The 23,913-nt window shown below is 35.6% G+C and overlaps 1 protein-coding gene across 18 annotated transcripts in view; it reads right to left on the reverse strand.

Moving 5' to 3' along the window:
• CADPS2 (calcium dependent secretion activator 2) overlaps positions 1-23,913 on the reverse strand; it is a 334,568-nt gene that overhangs the window by 38,079 nt on the left and 272,576 nt on the right. For 7 of the 18 annotated variants that reach the window (XM_087934097.1, XM_087934088.1, XM_087934085.1 and 4 more), the window contains 6 exons: positions 20,742-20,897; positions 18,111-18,258; positions 15,090-15,104; positions 11,115-11,189; positions 3,932-4,015; positions 3,804-3,836 (listed from right to left, as the gene is read on the reverse strand). In XM_087934097.1, the coding sequence (XP_087790223.1) occupies positions 3,804-3,836; positions 3,932-4,015; positions 11,115-11,189; positions 15,090-15,104; positions 18,111-18,258; positions 20,742-20,897 (511 nt within the window). The remainder of the gene's footprint in view (positions 1-3,803; positions 3,837-3,931; positions 4,016-11,114; positions 11,190-15,089; positions 15,105-18,110; positions 18,259-20,741; positions 20,898-23,913) is intronic. The other 11 variants (XM_087934092.1, XM_087934091.1, XM_087934086.1 and 8 more) reach the window with 5 other exon arrangements.

The following is a 23,913-nucleotide window of genomic DNA, read 5'->3' on the forward strand; positions in this document are numbered from 1 at the left end:
TGTATTCCAATCAGCCTACTTATTTCATTTTCTCAATAAGCCAAAGAGTCAGTGCAATTCTGCAAGACATTGAACAGAAATAACTATTTCATATTAAGATCAAGATACAGACAGAAACATCGGTCATTCCTATTCACATTTATGTTTTACAATCTAGCCATAATCTAGGAGAATTAAGTCTCCAAAAGAAAGTTACAAATTTTTGGGTGCATATCAAGTTAATACTTCCTACATTCCTGCGGAAGGAATAAACTATTACTAGTCCTTTATGAGAAAACTGACAGGAGTGTTATTAAGACAGAAATGGATATAGATGCTGATCTAACCTTTCTTGAAGAACAGATATTCAAAATTCAACCACTAAATGAATGCTTATTTATTACCTCCAAGATAAGCCTAAAGATCACTAAATAATTGTTAAATACATATGTACGGTTTTTGATGAAACAGTAAGTCGTGAAGGGTATTATTCGCTAAATTATGTTTTTAAAAAGGCAAATTAAAATAGACAATTAAGGATTGATTTGGAGAAATATATTAATGTTTTGCTCCAAATTAATATTGCAAATTGTGTTCTTAAACACAAGAGTTACAAATATGCACTTGCTACAGTGACAAGGTTCAAATCCTGATTATGGCAACTTCTTGTTCAAAAAGAATTGTTGGATTCCAACCATATACAGCATATTAGCATTGACCCAACATACAAGATCAGTTTTATGTCTGCATATGAATGTGAAGAAGTGATGTATGAACTCTTTACAGAATCTGACAGCTGTGTTACAGAGTACAAAGTACTATTTTTCTGCAGCATCTTTTCTTTCCAAATAATCCAGTCAAGTGTTCCAATATCAAAGTAATAAGCCACAAGAGAACTGTAAAAGTTATCTATTTAGAAGAGCACAAACACATTGCAGCACTCCTGAAACCTTAAAAAGGAAACAGATCATCTATATTAGGGCTGTCAAACTTCTGGCCCGTGGGCCAGATGCGTCACATGCTGGCCACGCCCATGCCCGGTTTAACGAAGGGGAAAAAAGTTCCGATATGTCACATGATGCCGCTGTGACGACATGAGTTTGACATCCCTGATCTATATGGGTATCTATGCAACTTTATCAAAAAGTGACAGTCAACCCAATATAGCACAACCAACACAAAAAAGAATAAAAGTAAAAATAATAACATTGCCATAGATCTCAGAAATCACCTGAGACTTAACAGATCACAGATAATCAGAGTTGGAAGGGACCCTGTAGGTCATCTAGTCCAACCCCCTGCCCAAGCAGGAGACCTTACACCATTTCTGACAGATGGGAATCCAATCTCTTCTTGAAAGTCTCAAGCGATGGCGCTCCTACAACTTCTGAGAGCAATGTGTTCCATTGTTTGATTGTTCTCACTGTCAGACTTCTACAACGACATGGAATCGGTGTAGTACATAAACCAACTAAAGCTCTCCAAAATATCCTAAGTAAACCAAAAGACTCAGCAGTCCTAGAAGAAAAAAAATAGGAGTCATCTGCAGCAACTTACATTGTAAATAAAAACTGCCACAGCCACTATGTAGGGCAAACAGACCAAAGACTAGCAGAATGCTTCCATGAACACCAACTAGCAGTCAGAAGACATGATGAAATTAATTTTACGGCATATGGACAAACTTAGCCAGTTTCAACTGGGAAACCATGACTATCTTCGATCAAGCCAAATCGAAAAAAAAATCAGAGAATTCCTGAAACCCTGGCACTCTTGACAAACTGGCATCAACAGACACATAGGCATAAACAACATCTACATACTACGCAAAAGAGAAAATCAAGCCAAAAAGGGAACAAAAAGTCCAAAACACCGTCCCATCAGCAATCAACATCATCAATATTAACATCAGACCAACAATCAAGGAATAAACAATATCTCAATCAAGGAACTGCCAAACAAGTTAACAGTAAACAGCCCAACCAAAAAAACTCCAGGACCACTCTCACCAACATTGACAGGGCAAGCCACTAGAATATAAACTGAGAGCAAATTCCATTCCTTACTAGCACTGATGAGGTTACCTAGTTTTGGTAATGAAATGTCTGCAAGAAATAACCAACCTCAGAGAGCACCAGTATCCCTCAGTCCAATTTGAATTGTGAAGTGCTATATCCGTGATGGCAAACCTATGGCAGAGGTTTGGCACGTAGAGCCCTCTCTCTGGGCATGCGAGCCATCGCCCCAGCTCAGCTCCACTGTGCATGTTGACCTAGATCTTGGTCTCTGCTTCACCCCACCCCACCCCACTTGATGTAGCTGCTTTCAGAAAGCAAATGTTATGTAGCGTTTATGGTGCAGGACAATGAATAAGAAAATACAGATTCTAATCACTCCTTAGGCATGGAAGTCATTTTCTCTCAGCCCTAACAGGTACTAGGTGTTGTAATAAGGTGATTGAAAAATGAAACCTCTTGTCACATCAATATAGAACAGGTAAATATAAATTTAAAACAGGTGGATCCTGCAACCAAGCAGGACAAATGCTAAGAACAACATACAAACTGCTTTGAGCTGCCCTTACTTTCAATGCAAACTTAAAGCTGACTTCTATCTGCTATTTTTCCATCACTTCCTCCTTTGATCCTGGACCTACTCTGACCTTTGTCTTCAGTCTGAGATTTTGTTCCACATATATCTGGCCAACTTTAAGAGATAGCCAGTGCCATGGACTATAGAGTTTGATATTCCAGAGGGACAGAGAATACCGTCTCAAATGAAGTCAACAGAATTTTACATTAAAGAAACAATAATTGATCTGCATGGTTGAACATGGAATTTCAATACTATTGTTTGAAAAAATGGTATACCATCATTGATAAAAAAAACAGGTTTTCTGAATGGCATCTCATAATATATCTAGTACCCAGAACTTCGACTCTATGAATTGCAACTTGAAATAAAATAGAATAGAAAAAGAAAAGCTTGTTCAGAAACAGGAAACACAGATCTGCAAATAATAGTTTAACCTAGAGATAGGAAAAAAAGCTTTACTATTTAAAATTTTATAAATATGTTTTAAAATATAAAAATGGCATTTTCCTAATTTGAAGCCCTGCTACTTTATGTATTTGGCTACGTAACACTGAGTTTAATAACAGTAAGTCCCAGAATTGTCCAAAGGAGGTTTAGGCAAGGGAAAAAGATAGGTAAATTCAGAAAAAAAAACTTATTCAAACTCTTTATACTGTGTTATTCATAATTCATACCTGATATTGTAAGATACAACATAAAAAAATGAGTATGACTACAAATTGAAAAGAAATATCTATTCAGAACAGGATATTTACATCTTAGTATTTTTAATGCTTGAAAAATATGAGCTCCACACCTGGAGAATCTTACGCACTCATTTAATGCAACAGGGATACCTGAAATTATAAGATAATATGTACAGATATCCATGGACACAGAATATAATTATAAACTGTTCACTTTCATGAAAACTCTAGTGAGCAAGGCCCAGGAACAATTACACCCAAATGACAATATTTCCCCCATGACACAGTTTCTAGGTTACAATCCTCACTCCTGCACAACTGAAAAAGTACACTGAGAGTAATCTTTCAAAGCTTTGCTTTGAGACTTTGTAGTAGCTTAAGGGAAAATGAAATGCCCTCTAGGGGCAAGAGTGATCTGCTTAAATACATGGTGTGTAACTATAATCAACCTTTAAAAGAAAGTGCAATACTAATACATGGAAAAGTACACTGAGTAGAAAGCAATTAATTTATTGCATTCATATTTAAAAGAAAGATACTTACAGGAACATCAACATATTTTGCAGCTGCTTTTACCTTTAGAAAAAGTAAAAGTAGAATACAAACATCACTTGGTACACTTGCCTCATAATGGATTTTTCAAAGAGTTATTCAATAGTTGTTGTACTTACAGTGAATGAAAGTATTGATGAGAAGAAAGTGCCTTCATCATACCTTGATAATTTAGAGAGCACACCTTCTAGCACTGCAACAAACTATATTAAGAAACACAGCATAAATATTCATGTGTAAAAGGGTTGGAAATTACTTTAAACAGCTGCAGAAGACCAAGGGGAGGAAAGACCTTTCCTTTATGGCTCATAGACTATGCAAGATAATACCTACTGCCAAATCCTTAGAGCAAGGGTCTTCAAACTTGGCAAGTTTAAGACTTGTGGACTTCAACTCCCAGAATTCCTGAGCTAACATGACTGGAGGAGGAATTCTGGGAGTTGATGTCCACAAGTCTTAAAGCTGTCAAGTTTGAAGACCCCTGCCTTAGATGTATAGAGTACTTGATGCTTTGTGAACTTGATTGTTTATCTACAGACATTTCATTACCCAACTAGATAACCTTTGGCGGTTCAAATTTCACCAGACTCAAGGGTTGACTCAGCCTTCCATCCTTCTGAGGTTGGTAAAATGAGGACCCAGATTGTTGGGGGCAATAGGCTGATGCTGTAAATCACTTAGAGAGGCTGTAAAGCACTGTGAAGCGGTATATAAGCCTAAGTGTTATTACTATTGCTATCATCTGTGTGAGTGTGGACTTTTTCCCCTGTTTACATATAGTAGCTTGTCCTGCCAGTTTTGGTGATGAAAACTCCTTAATCTTCCAGCACCTGGACAGATCCAACTACCATTTCAAGAGGGAGATTGTTAGCATCTTAAAGAAAGGTAAAAGTTTGCCTTATCCAATCATGTCTGACTCTAGGGGGTGGTTTGATCTTACCCAAGGGAGCAGTGGTGGGATTCAATTTTGTTTTATTACCGATTCTGTGGGTGTGGCTTGGTGGGCATGACATGGCTTGGTAAGCATGGTAAAATGAGAACCCAGATTGTTGGGGGCAATAGGCTGATGCTGTAAATCACTTAGAGAGGCTGTAAAGCACTGTGAAGCGGTTGGGGGAAGGATACTGTAAAATCCCCATTCTCTCCCCACTCCAGGGGGAAGGTTACTGCAAAATCCTGTTCCTCCCCACCTCACCAACCTGCTTTCCAGCTCCATTCTCCTGTGCAGGGCAACAAAAGAAGACCCAGCCAATCAGCTGGGACTCAGGAGGCAGAGAATAGATGGGGGCGGGGGCCAGTCAGAGGTGGTATTTCCCGGTTCTCCGTACTACTCAAAATTTTCGCTACCGGTTCTCCAGAACTGGTCAGAACCTGCTGAATCCCACCTCTGCAAGGAAATTGTAATGTCAAGTATTGTCTGAAAACACTTCTGTGGTCATGTGGCCAGCATTGACTCCATGCAGAAGTACATGGAATGCTGTTATCTTCCCACTGAAATGTATCTGCATGCTTTCAAACTGCTAGGTTGGCAGAAACTGGGGCAAGTGATGGGAGCTCATGCTGTTGTGCAGTGCTTGGGTTTCAAACCTGTGCTGTCAACTTTCCAGCTGATAAGCTCAGTGTCTTTAACCTTTGGAACATTGCCCCCATTTCCTGGTTAGCATCTTAGACCAAAACAAGTTTAAAAATGGTAAGGAATGGTAGAGATAAACCATATTTACATTCCAAAGAGACAATTAAAAAATCCAAGAATGAAACAAAAAGACAAGAACACCCTCGCTCTAGCAATCTTACACTCAGATGAGCAGGGATTAACTACGGGCAAATAATCAAGCAAAAAAACCAGTATCTTAATCAAGGAACTACCAAGGAGAATCCCACACACACTTAAAATGGGCAAACCCCACACTTAGTTTCATTAATAATGTTACCTAGCTGGGTAATAAAACATCTGCAGGCAAACAGCCAAGCTCAGAGATCAGTAAGGACTTTATAATTCAGCTCTGAGCTACGTATATTCACTTCTATTGGAAGCTTAGTTAGATCTAATTAAACTTAAAGAGTATTAATTGAAATAATATTAATGGGATTCAATCCATTGCAAAATTACTTTATATATACACACTCATATTATTCAGAATTACAAAAAACAAAGTGTTGGTGATGGACTCAGAGTAAATACATTGAAATCCATGGAGGTTCAGTCATGGACTTAATTATATTAGCCAAAATACTACAATTTCAGTAATATTAATTTTAAGCACCAGTAAACCTAGATCCAACACAATGCAAATCAAACATGTAAAGAATTTGAATTTGTTGGTTTGATGGGTTTACAAAACAGACAACACAAAAGAATTTTGATAACAGAATCCATTGGGATTCTGTTTAATATTAAATTAATATTAACAACAATTAAGGATCCTCCTGCTTTGCTTGGTCACTTTTCATCAGTTGGTGAATATTTATTTATCTCATCCCAGGATCACATAATTGGAATTAGTGGCCTCATAAATACTGAAATAAATAAATGTAAAAGTACTATTTGCACAATTGGAAAAAAGTTCACTACTGTGCATGTTGTATAGATGTTGTAATATTAATGTTTTTTTAACAAATGTTGTAATTTCTTTTATGTAACTCTTGTGTTATTGTATAATGTTATATTGCATTGGTTTCAATAGTAGCCAGCTACATTGAATGACGCATAAACATTAAAAGAAGGAATATCTCTCCTCCCCTTCTCTCTCTACACACACACACACACACACACACACACACAGAGAGAGAGAGAGAGAGAGAGAGAGAGAGAGAATAAATCTATTCAGTTAATGCCATTGTGAAAGTGTTATTCTTCTTCTGTTACAAGGTGATCACCGCTATAGCAAAACCAAAGAAGAAAACACCACTCTAGGCTCCCTTTTAGTAACTCTGCTTTTACTGAATCAATCTGAACAACATAGAACAAATGGCTAATAGCAATGGGAGAATCCTCAAAATCTGTCAAGTTTGTGCATGTATTTTTCATACACTGAATTTCAGCTTTCATGAATTCTACCTAGCAAATGTTGAGAATTATTAGAAACGCTCGGTGGCCCATGTTTTCCATCTTAATAAATAAAATAACCATGCACTAGTCTTCTCCAATCTGGTGTTCTCCAGTCGTTATCATTCCTACCATTTTTTGACATTACACTATCTGGAGATTAGTTCAACTATAGACTAATAGATATGGAAAGAATCAGGTTGTAACACAGACAATTTCGGATCATACCATTGACTCTGTATTATCTGTGGGCTTTGCAATGTGATTGGCAGGTCGCTCTTAGTGTTCATTTCAGTGTTCACTATGTAGATGAATCATTATTTATCTATAAACTATTCTACATACCACAATGGACCACTAAACACAGCAGTGTGTATGTGTGTGTATGTGTGTATGCATAAGTGGGTGGGTGTATGTGTGTGTATGTGTGTGTGTGCATAATAAAATAAACTCAAATTAGGGTGAAATTAAGAACTAATTAGGAAGTGGAATTTGTTTAGTAGAATAGTCAAAAAGGAAGAAACAAAAACATGCTATTGAATAATTTTTTTTCAGCAATGCATGTTTCTTCATCAAATCTTTTCCAATTTTCTGCTTATGAAGAAAAAGTAAGCAAACGAACAAAATTAAGCAAACAGGCTTAAACAGTTCTGTTGTGCACCTTCTTTATTGGTAATTTCTTGATTGGAGTATTGTTTACACCCTGACTGTTGACCTAGTATTAATTTTGGTGTTAAACTCTGCTTATCTGGGTGTTGTTTGCTGGCAATGAACTGTTTATTCCAATACCCCAATAAAGGAAGCAAGCTAACTGTAAAGAGCCATCTAATCAAGGAACTACCAAGAATGCTCCCACCAATACTGAAAGAGCAGTCACAAGTATATAAACCGAGAGCAAGTATATAAACCATTCCCTTCTAGCATTGATGTAAATTACCCAGATTGGTAACAAACATCTGCAAGAAAACAACCAAGTTCAGAGAACATCAAGCACCCAACAAACCCTTAATTAAAATAGAACTATTTATACTTCTCTCTCAATGAGTATAAAATATTAAGAGAAAGTATGTTATCCCTTTCTTATTTTCTCTTTGTAATAAAAGCCATATTTGTAGTCCACTAATCAGAATGTATACTTAGACTCCGAATATAGCCCAACTTCTAAAATTATCAACACAATTATTTTAAACAAATTAAATAGGTCAACAATTACGTTCTTATTTTAGAAGTTCTATGTGATACAAACAATAATGAAAGCCTTACCACACCATGCAACTATACTGTAAAGATAGTGTTTTTTTTAAAAAAAAACACTGTTGTCATATTTATATTTAGAGGACATTACTCATTGTCACAGTAAATGCAAAATGTTTATAATAATAGAAGGACTAATTTTACAAGTATTTTAAAGAGTAGTTGCTTGACATCTAAATCACATTCCTAGAACATAGGAGTAGCATCTTATAAGTGAGAAGACAGGACAAAATTCCATCTGGCATCTTGTTAATGGCCACTCTAACAGTGTCATAACAGTGTCATATTTCTTGTTCTCTGTAAGGATTTGAAAGTCTCACCTTGCAGGAATCCAAGACTCTAATGGTTTAACAGAGTGATAATAGAGAGTTATATCATCCCATCTTATTCTGTTTTTCTTATATCTTTAATACATTTAATACATATTCTTCCTTATTATATATCTTTCTTTATATATCATCATAAGGATCATTACAGAAGAAGAAATGAGATGGATAGTAAGTAAAGGAATGGGTGCTTAAAGGCACTTCTTTATTCATCATACTACTGTAATTCTCTGGCCTTCTATTAGCATGTCAGTCAGTATATATTGTAAGTCCTCATCTTTCTCAAGAGTAATTTTTCAAAACACTAGTTCAAGTGGAATTTCTGGAATTGCTTTATTTTTTGAATTTAATTTGCTAAATTAAAGTTAACATTTGACAACATTTATCCCAATACTTAGAATAATTCTGTTTCATGGTGAAGATGCTTAAGGCTGGAGTAAATCTGGATTCACGTCTGTCCTCCGCCATGCAAGCTCACTGAATGGCTTTGAGTGAACCACTGTCTCTGCCTGACCAGTGGTCATGAAAACATGATCATGAAAAACTTGCAAAGGGAGTGCTGGTCAATATATCAAAACATGTTGTACACAAAGCAAAAATGAAGTATTATCATGGTTTTACAGTCAATTGGAAATCTAGAAATTTTTTAAAGTTCTAATTATGACAAAGCAAGGAGTGGTTAACTGATTCCAATTTTACTTTATACTCTAACACAGACCTATTGTCATTTCTTGGTCCTAAAATCTTTTTACCTCTTAATGATGAAAAACTAAAGTTTAATGCTATTGAAGCCCCCCTTTAAGATCATATATAATTGAATGCAAAAATAATTTAAATCTTAATGCATTGAAAAACTCTTGCTCATATTCTTCCTATGGAATAGAGAAAATGGTGGGCCCCATTCTTGTGCTTTGCACCTTTATTTTGTTAAGAGGGGCAAACAGTAAGTTTAACACTAATAAAAATATCAGCATAAATTAAAACTCAGCATTCATAGGGAAGAATATAATAACTCCTGAACAAGGAGTTCCACTAGCTTCTTGGCCCAGGGTTTGTGTTCACTGACACAAGATCCCAGTGTATGCTGAAGAGTTTTGCGTCCATAAACTAAGACTTTGAGTTGTATTGAGTCATGAATAAATTTCCTCCTTTTTCATAAGGCTTAAGTACATGGAATTAGCTGTGGTGTTCACTCTTTCACACAAGAGCATCTCTAAAGTTGCTCTTTGAAGTTGGCTACCTTAACCCTTTCACTTTCATTTCATTTTTGGCTATGGACAGATTCCAAAACTGCACTAAATAAAACAGGTAAGTGCACAGTTCTTTTCTCTAACATTTACAATCGTTCATATCCAGTGCAATTCACTGTTTTTCATTCCAAGAATCTAATTAATTCCATCCACCCAACCATCCTGCAGCAATGCCTATAACAACTGTGATGAGAACAATATCAATCGCAGCTCTTCTGTTATGATATCGTATTTGTGTTGTCATTTGCCTCCTATCTCTCAGCCCGCTGGCACGCACGTTATTTCGTATATCCTCAAACTTTAGAATTAGTTCAAGGGTGTACACTATGTACAAGCAAAAAAAACCTGAACCGCAACATTTAAAACGAGAAAGATTGTGGGGCAGTCAAAACAATCTTGAACTGAACACACTCGAAACTGTAGAAATGATAGAAGATTTTAGGAGGAGTTCTCCTATTCTACCACCTCTTACAATACTAGGAAACATAGTATCAATAATAGAGACTATCAAGTTTCTAGATTCTATAATATCTCAAGACTTAAAATGGACACCTAACATGAAAAATGTCATCAAAAAGCGCACGTGCGCATGCGTGCTCGCGAACACACGCACACACACACATACACACGGAGCACCTGAGGGCAGGACAAGAAGCAATGGAGGGAAACTAATCAAGGAGAGAAGCAACCTAGAACTAAGAAGAAATTTCAATTAGAAATTAGAACAAGTAATCAGTGGAACAACCTGCCTCCAAAAGTTATGAATGTTCCAACACTGGAAGTTTTTAAAAAGATGTTGGATAACCATTTGTCTGAAATGGTATAAGGTTTCCTGCCTAAGCAGGGGGCTCGATTAGAAGACTCCCAAGGTCTATTCTATTCTATTCTATTCTATTCTATTCTATTCTATTCTATTCTATTCATTCATTCCATTCCACTCCATTCCATATATTCTATTCTATTCTATTCAAATTAGCCAATGTCTTTTGAACTTTTTCATATAAGTACAAATGTGTAAGTAAAAGTAGGCTTCAATTTTTTTTGAAAAAACTGAAAACATACTTTCCTTCACTGCAAGATGCAGCAAATAAGAATTGATTTTATCTAATTAAATCTGATCTTGGAATAGTAAAAATGTAGTCATATTAAATGCTGTTAATTAATTAAGGCACTGTAGCATGAAGGATAAGAAAATAATATCTGCTTAATAGGTATTACATAAAAAGATTTCTTCAAATTGGGATCCAATTTACACCTATAAGTATCTTGATGATCCCATGGAGTATTAGTCACTAACCTTATTTTATTTTAAAAACAGGAACATGGAAAATATCAAACATTTTTTTTTAATAAAAAGCAAATACGGATATTTATCTTTTTCTCCCAAGTGCAATTTTTCTGAAAAAAAAAAAAATGATACATTTACCTTTGAAACAAGAAGTGAAATTACTTCCTTCATGGTTTCTTCAATCAAGTCATCAATTTTTGAATGGTATTGTTGCTGTGGTTCAGAAAACCAAAATAGCATTAATATATTAAATGAGCACAACGTTATTTGTCATAAGTCACATTTGCACAAAGGTACAAAAACTGACAGATCAGAATTACTTAAAATTATTAAAAGAACAAAGCCTTGAAAACGATCTACCCACAAATTACTTTCTTTCATACAATATCCAGAAAATTTTCAAATGTATGCATTTGAGTTAAGCAGCTAATAGGGCTATTATTTAAATGCAGCAAGGTCTTATTCAGGGAAAAGAATGTGAAGGATATGTTTTGTCTTCTATGTAATTAAGGTGGCTATGTATTCCTTCACCCCCGAAGGGCTGATTTAGCTGCAAAAGCAAGATGAGAAGAAGATTTAGTAAATAAACCACTTTCTGTCTGATAACTCTAATTCACATGTTATGTTCTTCACAAATAAAATGAGTGGCCAATTGTTTGCTCTTCAAAGAACCCTTTTAAGAGTGAAGTGAGCTGCAGGTTATACAATTCCTATACAATCTGCTCTAACGCGGGTAAAAAAAATAAAAATTAATCAGAAAACCTGAAGGATGGCAATAAATTACTCAACCATAAAATATATAATAGCTAAATCAGTTGCTGCTCTCCATTTTTCTACTGTTGCTTTTTTCTCACTAATGAAAATATTTTCTTTAAGGAACACATTTTGAATCTGAAAGATTTTCACATTCTGTTTTTGATCATAATAAAGCAAGCATCCATCCTGCAGTTTGTGGGAGCAAAGGCTCTTTCTTTTATTCTGAACATATATTCATTCCAAAAAGTAATTCTTCCATCAGAACATTTGTTTGAAAGCAAAGAATGCTCCAGTAGCCCACTTCACAAAAAATGTGTCTAATAAAGACTAACCCTATCTTAATGGTTCAAGGCTATATGAATCAGCAACAGCATAATGCTTTGAATAAAAGAACTGCCAGCATCAGTCTAAACATTCTCTCAACTTTGTAAGAGTCCATAGTCTTCTGAAATTTCGGGTTTTTGAAGGCAATTTATTCCCTTTTTTGAAGCATTAAATATATGTACTAGCTACTTTTAAGAAAAATGTGTTAAACACTATCCCCAGTGCTTGGTTTACCTAGGCAAACTACTGAAGCTAACATCTTCTTTTTCTTGTGCCATATCCATCATTGGAGGTTGGCAATCATCTGGGAGATCCTATTTCTATCAACAGCCACATGAAAAAGTGCTGTTGAGTTTTGTCCAAACCAGTCCCAAGCCATGATGTTCTTCTAGTACTGAAGCGATCAACCTTCCCTGACTCCTGACCTTCAGATGTATTGGCTCTACAGCTCTGCTAAATCGAACATTTCATAAGATATGTGATCTCAAGGAATTCCATATGCTATAATGTAACCCACAGTTACAACTGTCACTAGGATAATCATGGTCAAGCTTGTAATAATAGTAGAAAATGGTGTATTTTCTTTTCCCCTTCCGCAATGAGGGAGTTATATGTATATTGCCAGACTGGATGGCTTTCTAATTCTTGTTGCTTTTCCGTTACATGAAAGACTGAAGGATTTGGATATTTAGTGCAGTGGAAATGGTAGTTGTCGAAAGGTGTCCTCACAATGAGTACCAATGCTTGCTGTTTAAAAATCATCCCTTGTTGTTGTTTCAACAGTTGCCAAGGAAAAGCATCTAATTGCAAAGTTGATGGAATGATATCATATTCACAGGTTTCAATGGGATTTTTTTTTTTAATACAGAAGGAATGATAGCTAGGTAGCTGTGCAATTTCATAAATGCTCCCTACGCATACATAAAGGCTTTGAAAATGTCAAATTGGGTGGAGGGCATAATATATAAATCAATTTTACCTCCATTTTACGGGCACCGATTGAATTAATTAGTGGCATGCTCCTATTAGTCCTATCACCTATTGGTGGGAAAACTGTGATTGTCCCATATTTTAGCATTCCATGACATTAGAAGTAATAAGAACTGAGTACAAACCAGAGTCCTTCCTTCTAGGAATCTTTGATAAACAAGTATCCAAAAAATCAAAGTATATTATAATTCATATCCTAACCGCGGCCAGACTGGCGTTAGCTCAGTGCTGGAAATCACCTTCCATCCCCACTGAACAAATGATCATTCAGAAAATTTTAGAATGAGCCGAAATGGACAAACTAACCCAATTATTAAAAAATAAAGAATCCTCAACCTATTATAACAATTGGAATCCTTGGTACAATTGGCTAAATCAAAGATAGACTACTTTGAGAAAAATTGTAGCTAAGGGCTACCTAAGCAGAGTTAATGAAAAGTACCGCTGACGATATACTTGAAGAAGAAAGGATCTTACAGACAGTCACAAAAATATGGTTTTATTTTAACTGTTTTCCCCCATTCTACCCCGCCCTTCCCTTACCCTTCCCTCTCCTCCCTCATTTGCCCTTCTCTCTTTCCCTCTTGGCCTCTGCCAAGGCCTGTTTGCTTTCTCTTCTGTATATAATTTGTAGATGTGTTGTTTTTAATGGTAAAATTAAAAATGTTTTTCTTTTAAAAGAAGTAATAAGAGCTGTCAGTTTTAAAGGGATTGGGAAGTAGAAACAATGCTCCGAGAAAGTGCCCATATATACTGTAATTATAAATGTAGACTTTGCTGTCAAGTTTTGCTGTACAAATAACATGATTGGGCATTTTTGCTCTTCTCGATCTACCACTTTGCTTGGAAAGTCCTACTGCTGGTTTAATAGGTTCCTTCTTTGAGATTGGGCCTTGATTCTTGTTAAATCTAAGAAAAGCTACAACTTGCTTTGCCTGTAGTGACATTTAAGTAGAGTAGATGGCATTATCTGATACCTGTATGCTAGTCTGTAACTATAACAAAGTTTTGATTTGATTATCTGATATTAGAATATTTTTGGATTCTTTTAAAAAATTACAACAAAGAATTAATTAAGACATGACAAGAATTTGATAAAAGATGTCGATGGTCAGATAGACAGTCTGACAAAGCAAAAGCAAAGTCTCCCACTGACACTGGGACACAAATGATAATTGTAATGTTTGAATAATGAAAGGTTAATAAAAATGAGAAGGTGGAGGGTTTGAGAGTGGAAGATAGAGCACCAATGAAAAGCTGGACTGTTTTGAAAGGGTTATTTTGTTTGAAAGTTGCAAAAGGAGAGCTGATAGCTTTTATTTTCCCATTTACCATATTTATCCAAAAGGAAGATAATTCTTTCCTTCGACTCCAAATAGGTACTTGCTTAATTGTAAAACGTGTCTCGTTTTACATTCTATAGAGAACACATTAGAAAACCTTTTAGAAACAACCAAATGGGTGAAGAAATAAAAGGACTGCAGACATGCTCGCTGAAAAACCAAAATTAGCTTGAACCTTGATACTATAAATCAGTGGTTCCCAACCTTTTTTTCGCCCCGCATCCCTAAAGAAATTTCACTCAAACCTCGCACCCCCTGAAATAAATAATAAATAAAAATGCCAACATATAGCCAATATCCTACTATTTACCTGGACTTTTCTCGCACCCCCTGGAATATCGTCTCGCACCCACAGGGGGTGCGAGCACCCCAGGTTGGGAACCCCTGCTATAAATAAACCATTTTAGGATTAGGAAGAATCCTTTAGAATGCAATGTATGCTATGTTTTGAGAAGTCCAATTAATACAGTGATAAGGCTTCTGTTCTTTAATATTCATATAAAAATATATGTGACTTTCCACCAAAATCTTGTTTACTCAATCAACAATTGGAAAAATGGTTCTCTTGAATAGCCTAGGCCTGAATTCATTTTGCTTAAGGATATATAATCAGAAATCATAAATTCTACTTAAAAGTAAGTAAACATGGAAACACTTCAGAAAACAAATAAACAAACAAAATTTAAAGGAATGAACTTACCCATTGATTTGTAAACTGGTGGGTGCCCCGAAAGCCCCCCCAAAGAAGAAAATGGAGGAAAAAAAATGTGAAAATAATTATAAAATAATATAGGAAACAGCAATCTTAACAGACTTCATGAAAAGCTTGTTTAAATAAAGACAAAATACAACAAAGATGGCTACAAAAATAAATGCACATAAATAGCAGAATTTGCTGCAAAGTAAAAGAGTATGGTACTGTAGCAGGTTCTGGCATTTCTATCTCCTATTCTATAGAAGCATTTGTCCTTTGTATGGCCTCTCTTTGGTATTTTGTGGGGACTGGTTTACAAGAAAAGACATTCCTCTATTTGCAGCTATAATTTTGTTGTACCTCATGACTCATATGTATACCCAACAATATGTAATTTACTCCTAATTTTTGAATTAATTATTTTTCTTAAAAAGGAAGAAATAGTCTTTCTTCCCAGATTGTTTATGTGCAAAACTTACATCAACCAATACGAAACACCATTTTTTTTTCCTGGTGTTTTCAATTTTCTCACTGCCATTGATGACTGTAACTGGAAACAATGGGAATTTTTTTTTAAAAAAAAAGAGATTGAAAAGGCAATGCAATTTCTGTTGGTTTTGGTGGGGGGGATGATGGAAACTTGTAGCCTAACATAGTAAAAACACTGAAAAAGTGATTTCCTTTCTCCTCCCCTAAAGCTTGGAAATCTTAGTCAAATATAATGCAGGAGAGTTGTCAAATATATCTCAAACTAAAGAACATGCATATTCATCATATGAAAAAAAAATGAAGGATTGTAATTTTTAGAAATGTAATACTTCAAACTTCAAATATTTATAGGACTGAATTTACTCAAAAGGAAGATGATCCTGAATTTAAGACAACCATCCACAAATTAAGAATATTCAGGAAAAAAATAATATTCATGAAAAAATCTCTCATGTGGAAACACACAGCTTGCCAACATAATCTTACCAATTCTATCTGAAATCAACACTAAAAGCTCACACTCCCCGCTTCTTGTCAGAAGTCAATCGGGAGTCATGGTCCGAGAACTAAGAAGAGATTTCCTGAAAGTTAGAACAATTAATCAGTGGAACAACTTAAGAGCTGTGGGTGCTCTTAACACTGGAGGTTTTTAAGAAAAGATTGAGCAACTCTTTGTCTGAAAGGGTATAGGGAGTTTGACCGGCAACCTTCAACTCTATTATTCATACTAAGTAAGTAAGTAAAATAGAATAGATAGAATAAAAACTTTATTGTCACTTTAAATGTATACTAATCAGCATACATTAAAAGATAACCATTATGCATATACTAATACACATATACGTATATGATACAGTCTAGTTTGAAGGTATACATATATGCAATGCACATACACACATGCATACACACACGCACATGCAGTGGTGGGCTGCTGCCGGTTCAGACTGGCTCACCTCTACCAGTAGTTCCGATCACCAGCTGGGCCCCATCCACCCGCTATCCCGTCCTATATATCTGGCTCGCTCACCCCGCCCAACTGCTTTCTGCACCTCATCCACTCTACTCACCGCGGAGGCCACATGCAGGAAATCTCTGTGTTTTTGCAGTCGTGTGCAAGGGGGGATGGCGCGTGCACATGGGAAGGGGGCGTGCGTGGGCATGCTCACATTTCGGTTCTGCACTAGGCGAACCAGTTGTTACAGTATGTGCAGCCCAGCTCTCTGCGCACACGCGTGCGCACACACAAACACACACACCACCTGAGGCAGGGTAAGAAACAATGGATGGAAACTAATCAAGCAGAGAATCAACCTAAAACTAAGGAGAAATTTCCAGACAGTTAGAATAATTAATCAGTTAAATTAAACAACTTGCCTCCAGAAGTTGTGAATACTCCAACACTGAAAGTTTTAAAGAAGAGATTGGATAACCATTTGTCTGAAGTGGTATAGGGTTTCCTACCTAAGTAGGGGGTTGGACTAGAAGACCTCCAACGTTGGAGGTCCCTTCTATTCTATTCTATTCTGTTCTGTTCTGTTCTATTCTACTCTACTCTACTCTACTCTACTCTACTCTACTCTACTCTACTCTACTCTACTCCTATTCCCATTCCATTCTCAGGTTAAAAAAAAGAGAGAATCCTGCGAGTTTACAAGACTAAGGAACCAAGGCTAAGGAACAAAGTAAGCAAATCACCTATCCATCTTCTCCATCAATCTATCTAATAGCTACTAATTTAATATAAAATTCCTCATTTATTAAATTATTTAATTATATACACACACCCACACCATTCCCTCTTTCACACAAACCACTCTTATATCTGAAACACTGAAATGGACACAAAATTCATCTAGCAACAACATCAAAAAAGAATCAAACACTAGAAAGGTGGGAAAAGACGGACAATAATTGCACATGAAAGAGAAAGTAAAACAAAATTTGGGATAGGAAAAGCAGAAGAAAAGATAGGGGAGGAAAGAAGAGAGTGAAAGAGAAATCCCCATTTCAATGTTAGAAAAAAGGACTAAACTCATCAAATAATATTCTGAGTATTGGCTACTTTCAGCAGTTGTATCCACAGGCCTCTACATCTTACGCTCAGTGTTTTTGTTTTCAAGAGCTTTTTCTATTCTGTATGTTCCACCTGACCCAGGTAATTATTTGGGAAAATAATTCATCTTCCTCTGGGGTAAATATGGTAACTTTTATGGGGATGAACTAGTTGCCAGTAGACAAATTAACATCACCAAATCCAACTCTAAATCCATTGGCATTCATGAAATAATGGAATATGATATTTTTGAACATCTGGGCCTTTTGTCTTAAAAATTGGTTACCAATTATCATCGCATTTCTGAAAATCATGACACATATCAATCTTCATTGTTTTAAGCAGCATCACATTTTCAAATTATTGTTCCTATTTGTGAAGAAAGAATGATCATGTGGACAAAATGAAATTTACAGTCTACGTGCATATTTACATATGGGGGGCATTTGGCATAAAATGACTCCCAACTGCTGGAATTGTCTTACCTCCTGCCCACCGTTCAGAATACAAAGTTTAGCAGTTTGCTTCTTGGCATCAACTAGCACGTTGAACATTGTGCATACAGAAGAAGGAATACGCAGATCTGTTGATTTGTTTGTCTTCTGCACTTTGAGTTCAAAAGCAGTTCTTGTTCTATTAATTGAAAAATTGGATTTACAGAAATAGGAAGATTGGTCATATTTTAAATAAATTAGGTGAAAATGGGAATTCAGTTAAAACGTGTGAAAGGCAAATATGAAATGTTTAGATGCATGTTACATTAGCTAATGGGATTATCATATTTATAAGAGCTAAATCTAATAGCCCTCTCAAGGTTAGATACCGATTTAACAAAATAGCTGCTTGACAAAGCATTGTCCAGAGAAAGCACAGAATATTGAATGTTTTCTGCACAAATTTCAAATTGACAAAAGCTGATCATAGACTGCCATTATAATATATTCAAGGATTCCTGACAATTAAAAATGTTAAAGAGTTTCAGAACATGTGGCACATTTTAAATGAGCAGGGGAATAGATGGAAAAAGCATAATAATTGTTCCTTCACAAAAATAACTCCCACAGAGGTATAATTCAGAAATAACTGGCTTGGTGAAGCCAATAGTAGATTATGGATGAATGATTATCACCTTAAACAATGAAAGATCAGTGGACATATTCTATAGTTTCCTCTGTTTGATGAATCTATTATAACCATACAAGAACACTTCGTGTTTATGGCAGCATGATGAAATATGGCTAGTCTGACCAGTTCATATGCACTGCTCTACCATGCAGTACATAGGCTCAATTTGTAATCAACACACTTTGAATGGTGTGGGAATAGGAATGGATTTCCAGAGGAAAAATTGCAGACTACAGGAACCCTGTAGGTGACCCTGACGGATAAACCCCCAAGTGCTTCAACAACTCTAAAAGGATGCAAATTACCAGCATTCTGGAAGGAATAGAAATCCTTCCGTTTCCCACTATCCTGTCAGAGTGAAGAAGCTTCTTGGATGAGAAGCGAAACGTCTTCAAAAGAAAAAGAAAAACAAGAAAGTCCCGTTGCCTCCATGATTTGGGACAATCATGACCTGGATGACTGAGAATCTCAACAGATTCTTACTGCTACCATGCTTTCAGTAGAATATTTAGAGCAACCACGATGTAGAATCCTTGTGCATGACTTCAACAGTCAAATATATACAATTTTATCATAAAATGTTTTTACTTCTGCCAATTTATTCACACATTTGTTTAGCTCTAGCTTGTATTAATAACCTGAAAAACGACAAGTTCATGAAGAGCATGAAAATGGAAGGCAGTGTTGAATACTTTTTCTAAGAATCTTCATTTTCTTCATCTCCGCTGATGAACAAAGCAATATGTGGATTGCATGAGCTGGAGCTGTAACTAAATTTGCATGTTTTTGCTCCCCAGTTGTATATCATAGTGATTAGAAGATCAAATTGGGTTCATACTACCGCTTGGTCAGAAAACTCACCATATGCCTTTGAGCTAGTCATATGAAGCCTACTTATGTGTAAGGGCTAGGATTTGAATGCCAACTTCAGGAGCATTTCTTGTACCATGAACATATTGTGCAGAAACTCCATAATATGCGGAGTTGTCACTTGGCATTGTGGGATAGAGAGGAAAGTTTTGTGCAGGAAAAGTTGCTTTAATGTATTGATTTACCAATTTAAGCAATACAAAGTAATCCATGAAACTGAAGTACATATATGGAAACAGAATGTTAGCATATGATACTATTTTTGTGTAAGACTGCGGCATCAGAGTGGAAATTGGGAGACTGTGAGTTCTGGTCCCCTTGCCCTCCAATACATAAACCAAAGCAATCAGTATTCATTGCTGAACTTTAGCCCTAAAAGATTTGACACTGTGTAATAATATGTGGGAATGACCTTAGGAGACAAGAGAAAGAGCTACAGACTATAGACAACTATCATGTAAAAATATCTTAGTTCATAGAAGGGGAGGGGAGCATTTCAGAAGGGACCCTCCCTAGTTTTCTAGCGAGTAAAAGGCAAGGAGGAAAGAAATACTTTCAGACTTGCACGATTGTGTTAATGTAACCTTTCAATAAAGATAGAGTTAGTGTTCATAGTTGTGCTTCTTATTTGAACTATCTCAAAAGGCTAATATTAACTTCACTGGTGGGTACCAGCAGTGGTGGGAGTCAAATAATTTAACAGCCGGTTCTCCGCCCTAATGATTTTTTCCAATAACCAGTTCACCAAATTGCTCAGAAAGTTAACAACCGGTTCTCCTGAAGTGGTGCAAACTGGCCGAATCCCATCACTGGGTACCAGCTGAAACCTGTGGCATAGTTGAGGGTCCATTGAAGCGCTGGATCTGCTGCTGTCCATTCTTGCTTTTAATTCATTTGTCTCCTTTGCATGTGCGGTGAACATAGCAAAGTGAATAGAGCAGCCATTTCTCCTTTGCCCTGTGCTCTTATACAGGTCTGGCCTATTGAGAATTGATGAGGAAACATGCATAGCCAACTTGCTTAATTAAAATATCTTCCCAAAGGTCATTTACTGCCTGGATCTGGGTTTGTTTTTTTTTACAGTTATTACATAATTTAAATACACAGTTACAAGCACATACCTTTTGATGCAAGCTTCTATCATATCACTGGCCATAAGTTTAAGTCTCTGTTCTAAGTGATGAGCAAACTCTGGTTCTGGCCAATGGAGATCTAAGATGAACATCTGTAGGGCATCCAGTTTCCAGAAAAGGTCTTCTGATGTTGCTGACCCATTACTATCAAACAAAAAAATTACTATTATACTTGAATCAGAGCATTAGATAAAAAATAATCCATTTTCTATATTTGTAAGCATTTCAGCTACTTGCCATAAATACATGACCAGCACTTCTGGACAACTATTATTTTGCTCTAATTACTGGGTACTTTTGTCTTATAAAAATTTATCTGGTGTGGCTTTAACAGTTGTTGACTTCAGCTTGGAGGGAAAGGAACAACTCAGACACAAGCAGTAGGGTTATTTAATGTACTGAAGCTATTTCATTGCAGGTGTGAACTGAATAGAGCTGAGCAGGAAGAAGCAATCTGGACTTAAGACAGGGCTTTGAGATCAATAAAAAAAATGAAAGCTTGGCATTTATTTATCCAAGTTACTCTGCTGACTTTTACAACTTGGTGGTGATGATTACTATACTCCCATTATTGCTTAATATCATTTAATTTCCAGCCAAAATATAAGAAAGACATTGAGCAGCATTGCTTTTAATCCCATTAATGTCCTAATTGGAGTGAAACTAAAATGGAGTCAAGAAAGAAGTCAGGTCTTCATTATCATTTTTTAATCCAATTCTTGGGGACTTTACAGAGGTAAAGTTGAAATTCTGAAATTATTTCATAGCTACAGAAATACATCCTTAAGAGTAAAATTAACTATTAAAAACAAAAGCAAAGCACTAGCACTAAGATTACAATCATAACATGTGTAAATACTTGTCTGTTGTGTGTGATAGAAAATTATTATGTATGCTAGGTACTAGGAATGGGCTGATAATGATTTACAACACACTAAGGGAAGAGGATGATACCAGGCCATTTATGATAATTTTGTTGCTACAAATGATGCAACCAATTATTTTAAATAAGATGTTTCCATTGTGTGTGTGTGTGTGTGTGTGTGTGTTATCTCCTGATAATATTGTTACAAGCTATTTCCATAATGTGCACTGATTAGACTTGATATCTGTCATAGTCATACATTGTTCTACCATGAGAAATCAAATCTTAGACTTTGGTGATTCTTCTATATAAAAAGCAATATATGATTACTGTAGTATTAGGTTTATTTATACCTCAGATTTTATAGAATTTACTGATAATTCTGTCATGATAGGCCTGGGTTCAAGTTCACCCAGTCCTTGAATGCAAATGAATTTTGTGAATTAATTAATTATTGTGAAGGTCACATGTAGTGGAGAAGGCAGAATGCATCTCCAGCTTCCACAGAAGGGCAAGATATATGGAATTCTTATTAAACTTACTCAGGAACATTCAGAAACATTCATGTTCCCTAATTTTAGGGAACATGAATGTTCCCTAATTTTCAGGTACTTCTCATCACTCCCAGCACACAACAACCAAAGAGACAGAATTACAGATACAGAACTGCAGTCTGGTTACTTGTATATGAAAAATAGGAATTATGTCAGCCTTCAGCATCTATGTAATACATTTTTTGTCTGATGAAGCATCAACCCGGAAAGGAGCAGCGGATTATTTTTAATCTGAGTAAAGCTCTTAGTACAGCAAAAACATTTCTACAATTATTTATCCTGATGCTGAGATTTATAGGATGCCGTAGTTGTTCAACCCATTATCTGAATTTATATTTTTATAGTTGGCAGTAACCAAGTTTATTTATTTTGTTTTTGGCAGGTGACAATCTGTAATGGTGACATGAAGATATCAGTAGACAGAGCAGGATTGAAAATGTTGTCTATTTTTTTTTTTTTTTGCTTGCTTTCAATAAGAGCGAGGGGAATATGTTTTATTGTTATAACTTCATATTAAACTCTTTTTAGTCCTATGGTAAATAACTAAATTATATGGAAGAATAAATAAAAAATAGAAGAAACTCAATATTTCTGCCCAGAATATTCCAGATATGTTGAAATAATAGAATTAAATATCAATATTCCTAATAGGCTTCAATCCAGTATCTGAAATCGATGAGTTTGAAGTTAATGCCAATAAAAAAGTATATTTTAAAAATGTTTTTGTGTTTGCATTAAATATATGCATTATATTTTAAAACTGTTCATACTCCTTATAAATACTAATCTTTATGATTATTATAGCAATACTCTGCTGCAGTGATTAAACTAAATGAATAGATATAAAATGTCTTTTTATAAATACACTTGTTTGACTTCTATAGAACTTTTTTCTTCTTTATAGTTTTGATTTAGGATACCCTTGAGAAAATAAATTCATTTCCAAAATATGCTAAGCTCCAATAAAATCATTTTAATGACCCTTGGGACTCATTTGTTTTCTTTTTCTCAGAATAAGATTGTAAGAATCAAATATAAATTTATGTACAAATAAATTTATGTATTTAAATTCATGAACATATATATGCATACCAATATACTAATTCAACTGTGAGAAACAAATACAAATTAGATCAGCTTTGATCTTTTAATAGAGCTTTTAATACTTTTTGGAAGCAATATTTCCACTTCAAAGTTTGGCTATTTATTAATTAAGAACTCAGATTATAAGAGTGTAATTTCATGCCTATATGAGACTTCTGGTTCTGCCTAATTCCAGAACTCTGGCAACTAAATTAGAGTGATAGGTTATTTATCACTGAACCACAGTGCTCCAAATCATGTTAAATATACCTCACAACTATAATTTTATTTGTTGGTTCATTTTGGGGTAATGAGGGTAATGTAATTTAAATGGTCAAGTGAGGCAAGGCACATTCCTTTGGGTTAATGAGCCCAAAAATGAACCAACAACATTACACTTCCCATAAGCCTCGGAGTTAGCATAGAGGTCTTATTTAGAACTGCAAAAGTGAGCACTGAATGGAAATGAAAGAGTATCCTTGAAAGAGAACTTCTCTTCTGGCTAATTATATACCCTTGCTTTCTTTCACAACACATTGTTCCAACTCCCTCCTGCTTCCAAGTGTGTTTTCCTCAGACAACTCTAATTCAGCATGCTTTTCACGTCTAGCCAAGATATCCTCTGCACTAGACTCTCAAGGGACCAATCAAAAAGAAC

The sequence above is a fragment of the Pseudonaja textilis genome, chromosome 5, assembly GCF_049901715.1.
Source record: "Pseudonaja textilis isolate UNSWEBS1 chromosome 5, rPseTex1.2, whole genome shotgun sequence".
Taxonomy (NCBI): Eukaryota; Metazoa; Chordata; class Lepidosauria; order Squamata; family Elapidae; genus Pseudonaja; species Pseudonaja textilis.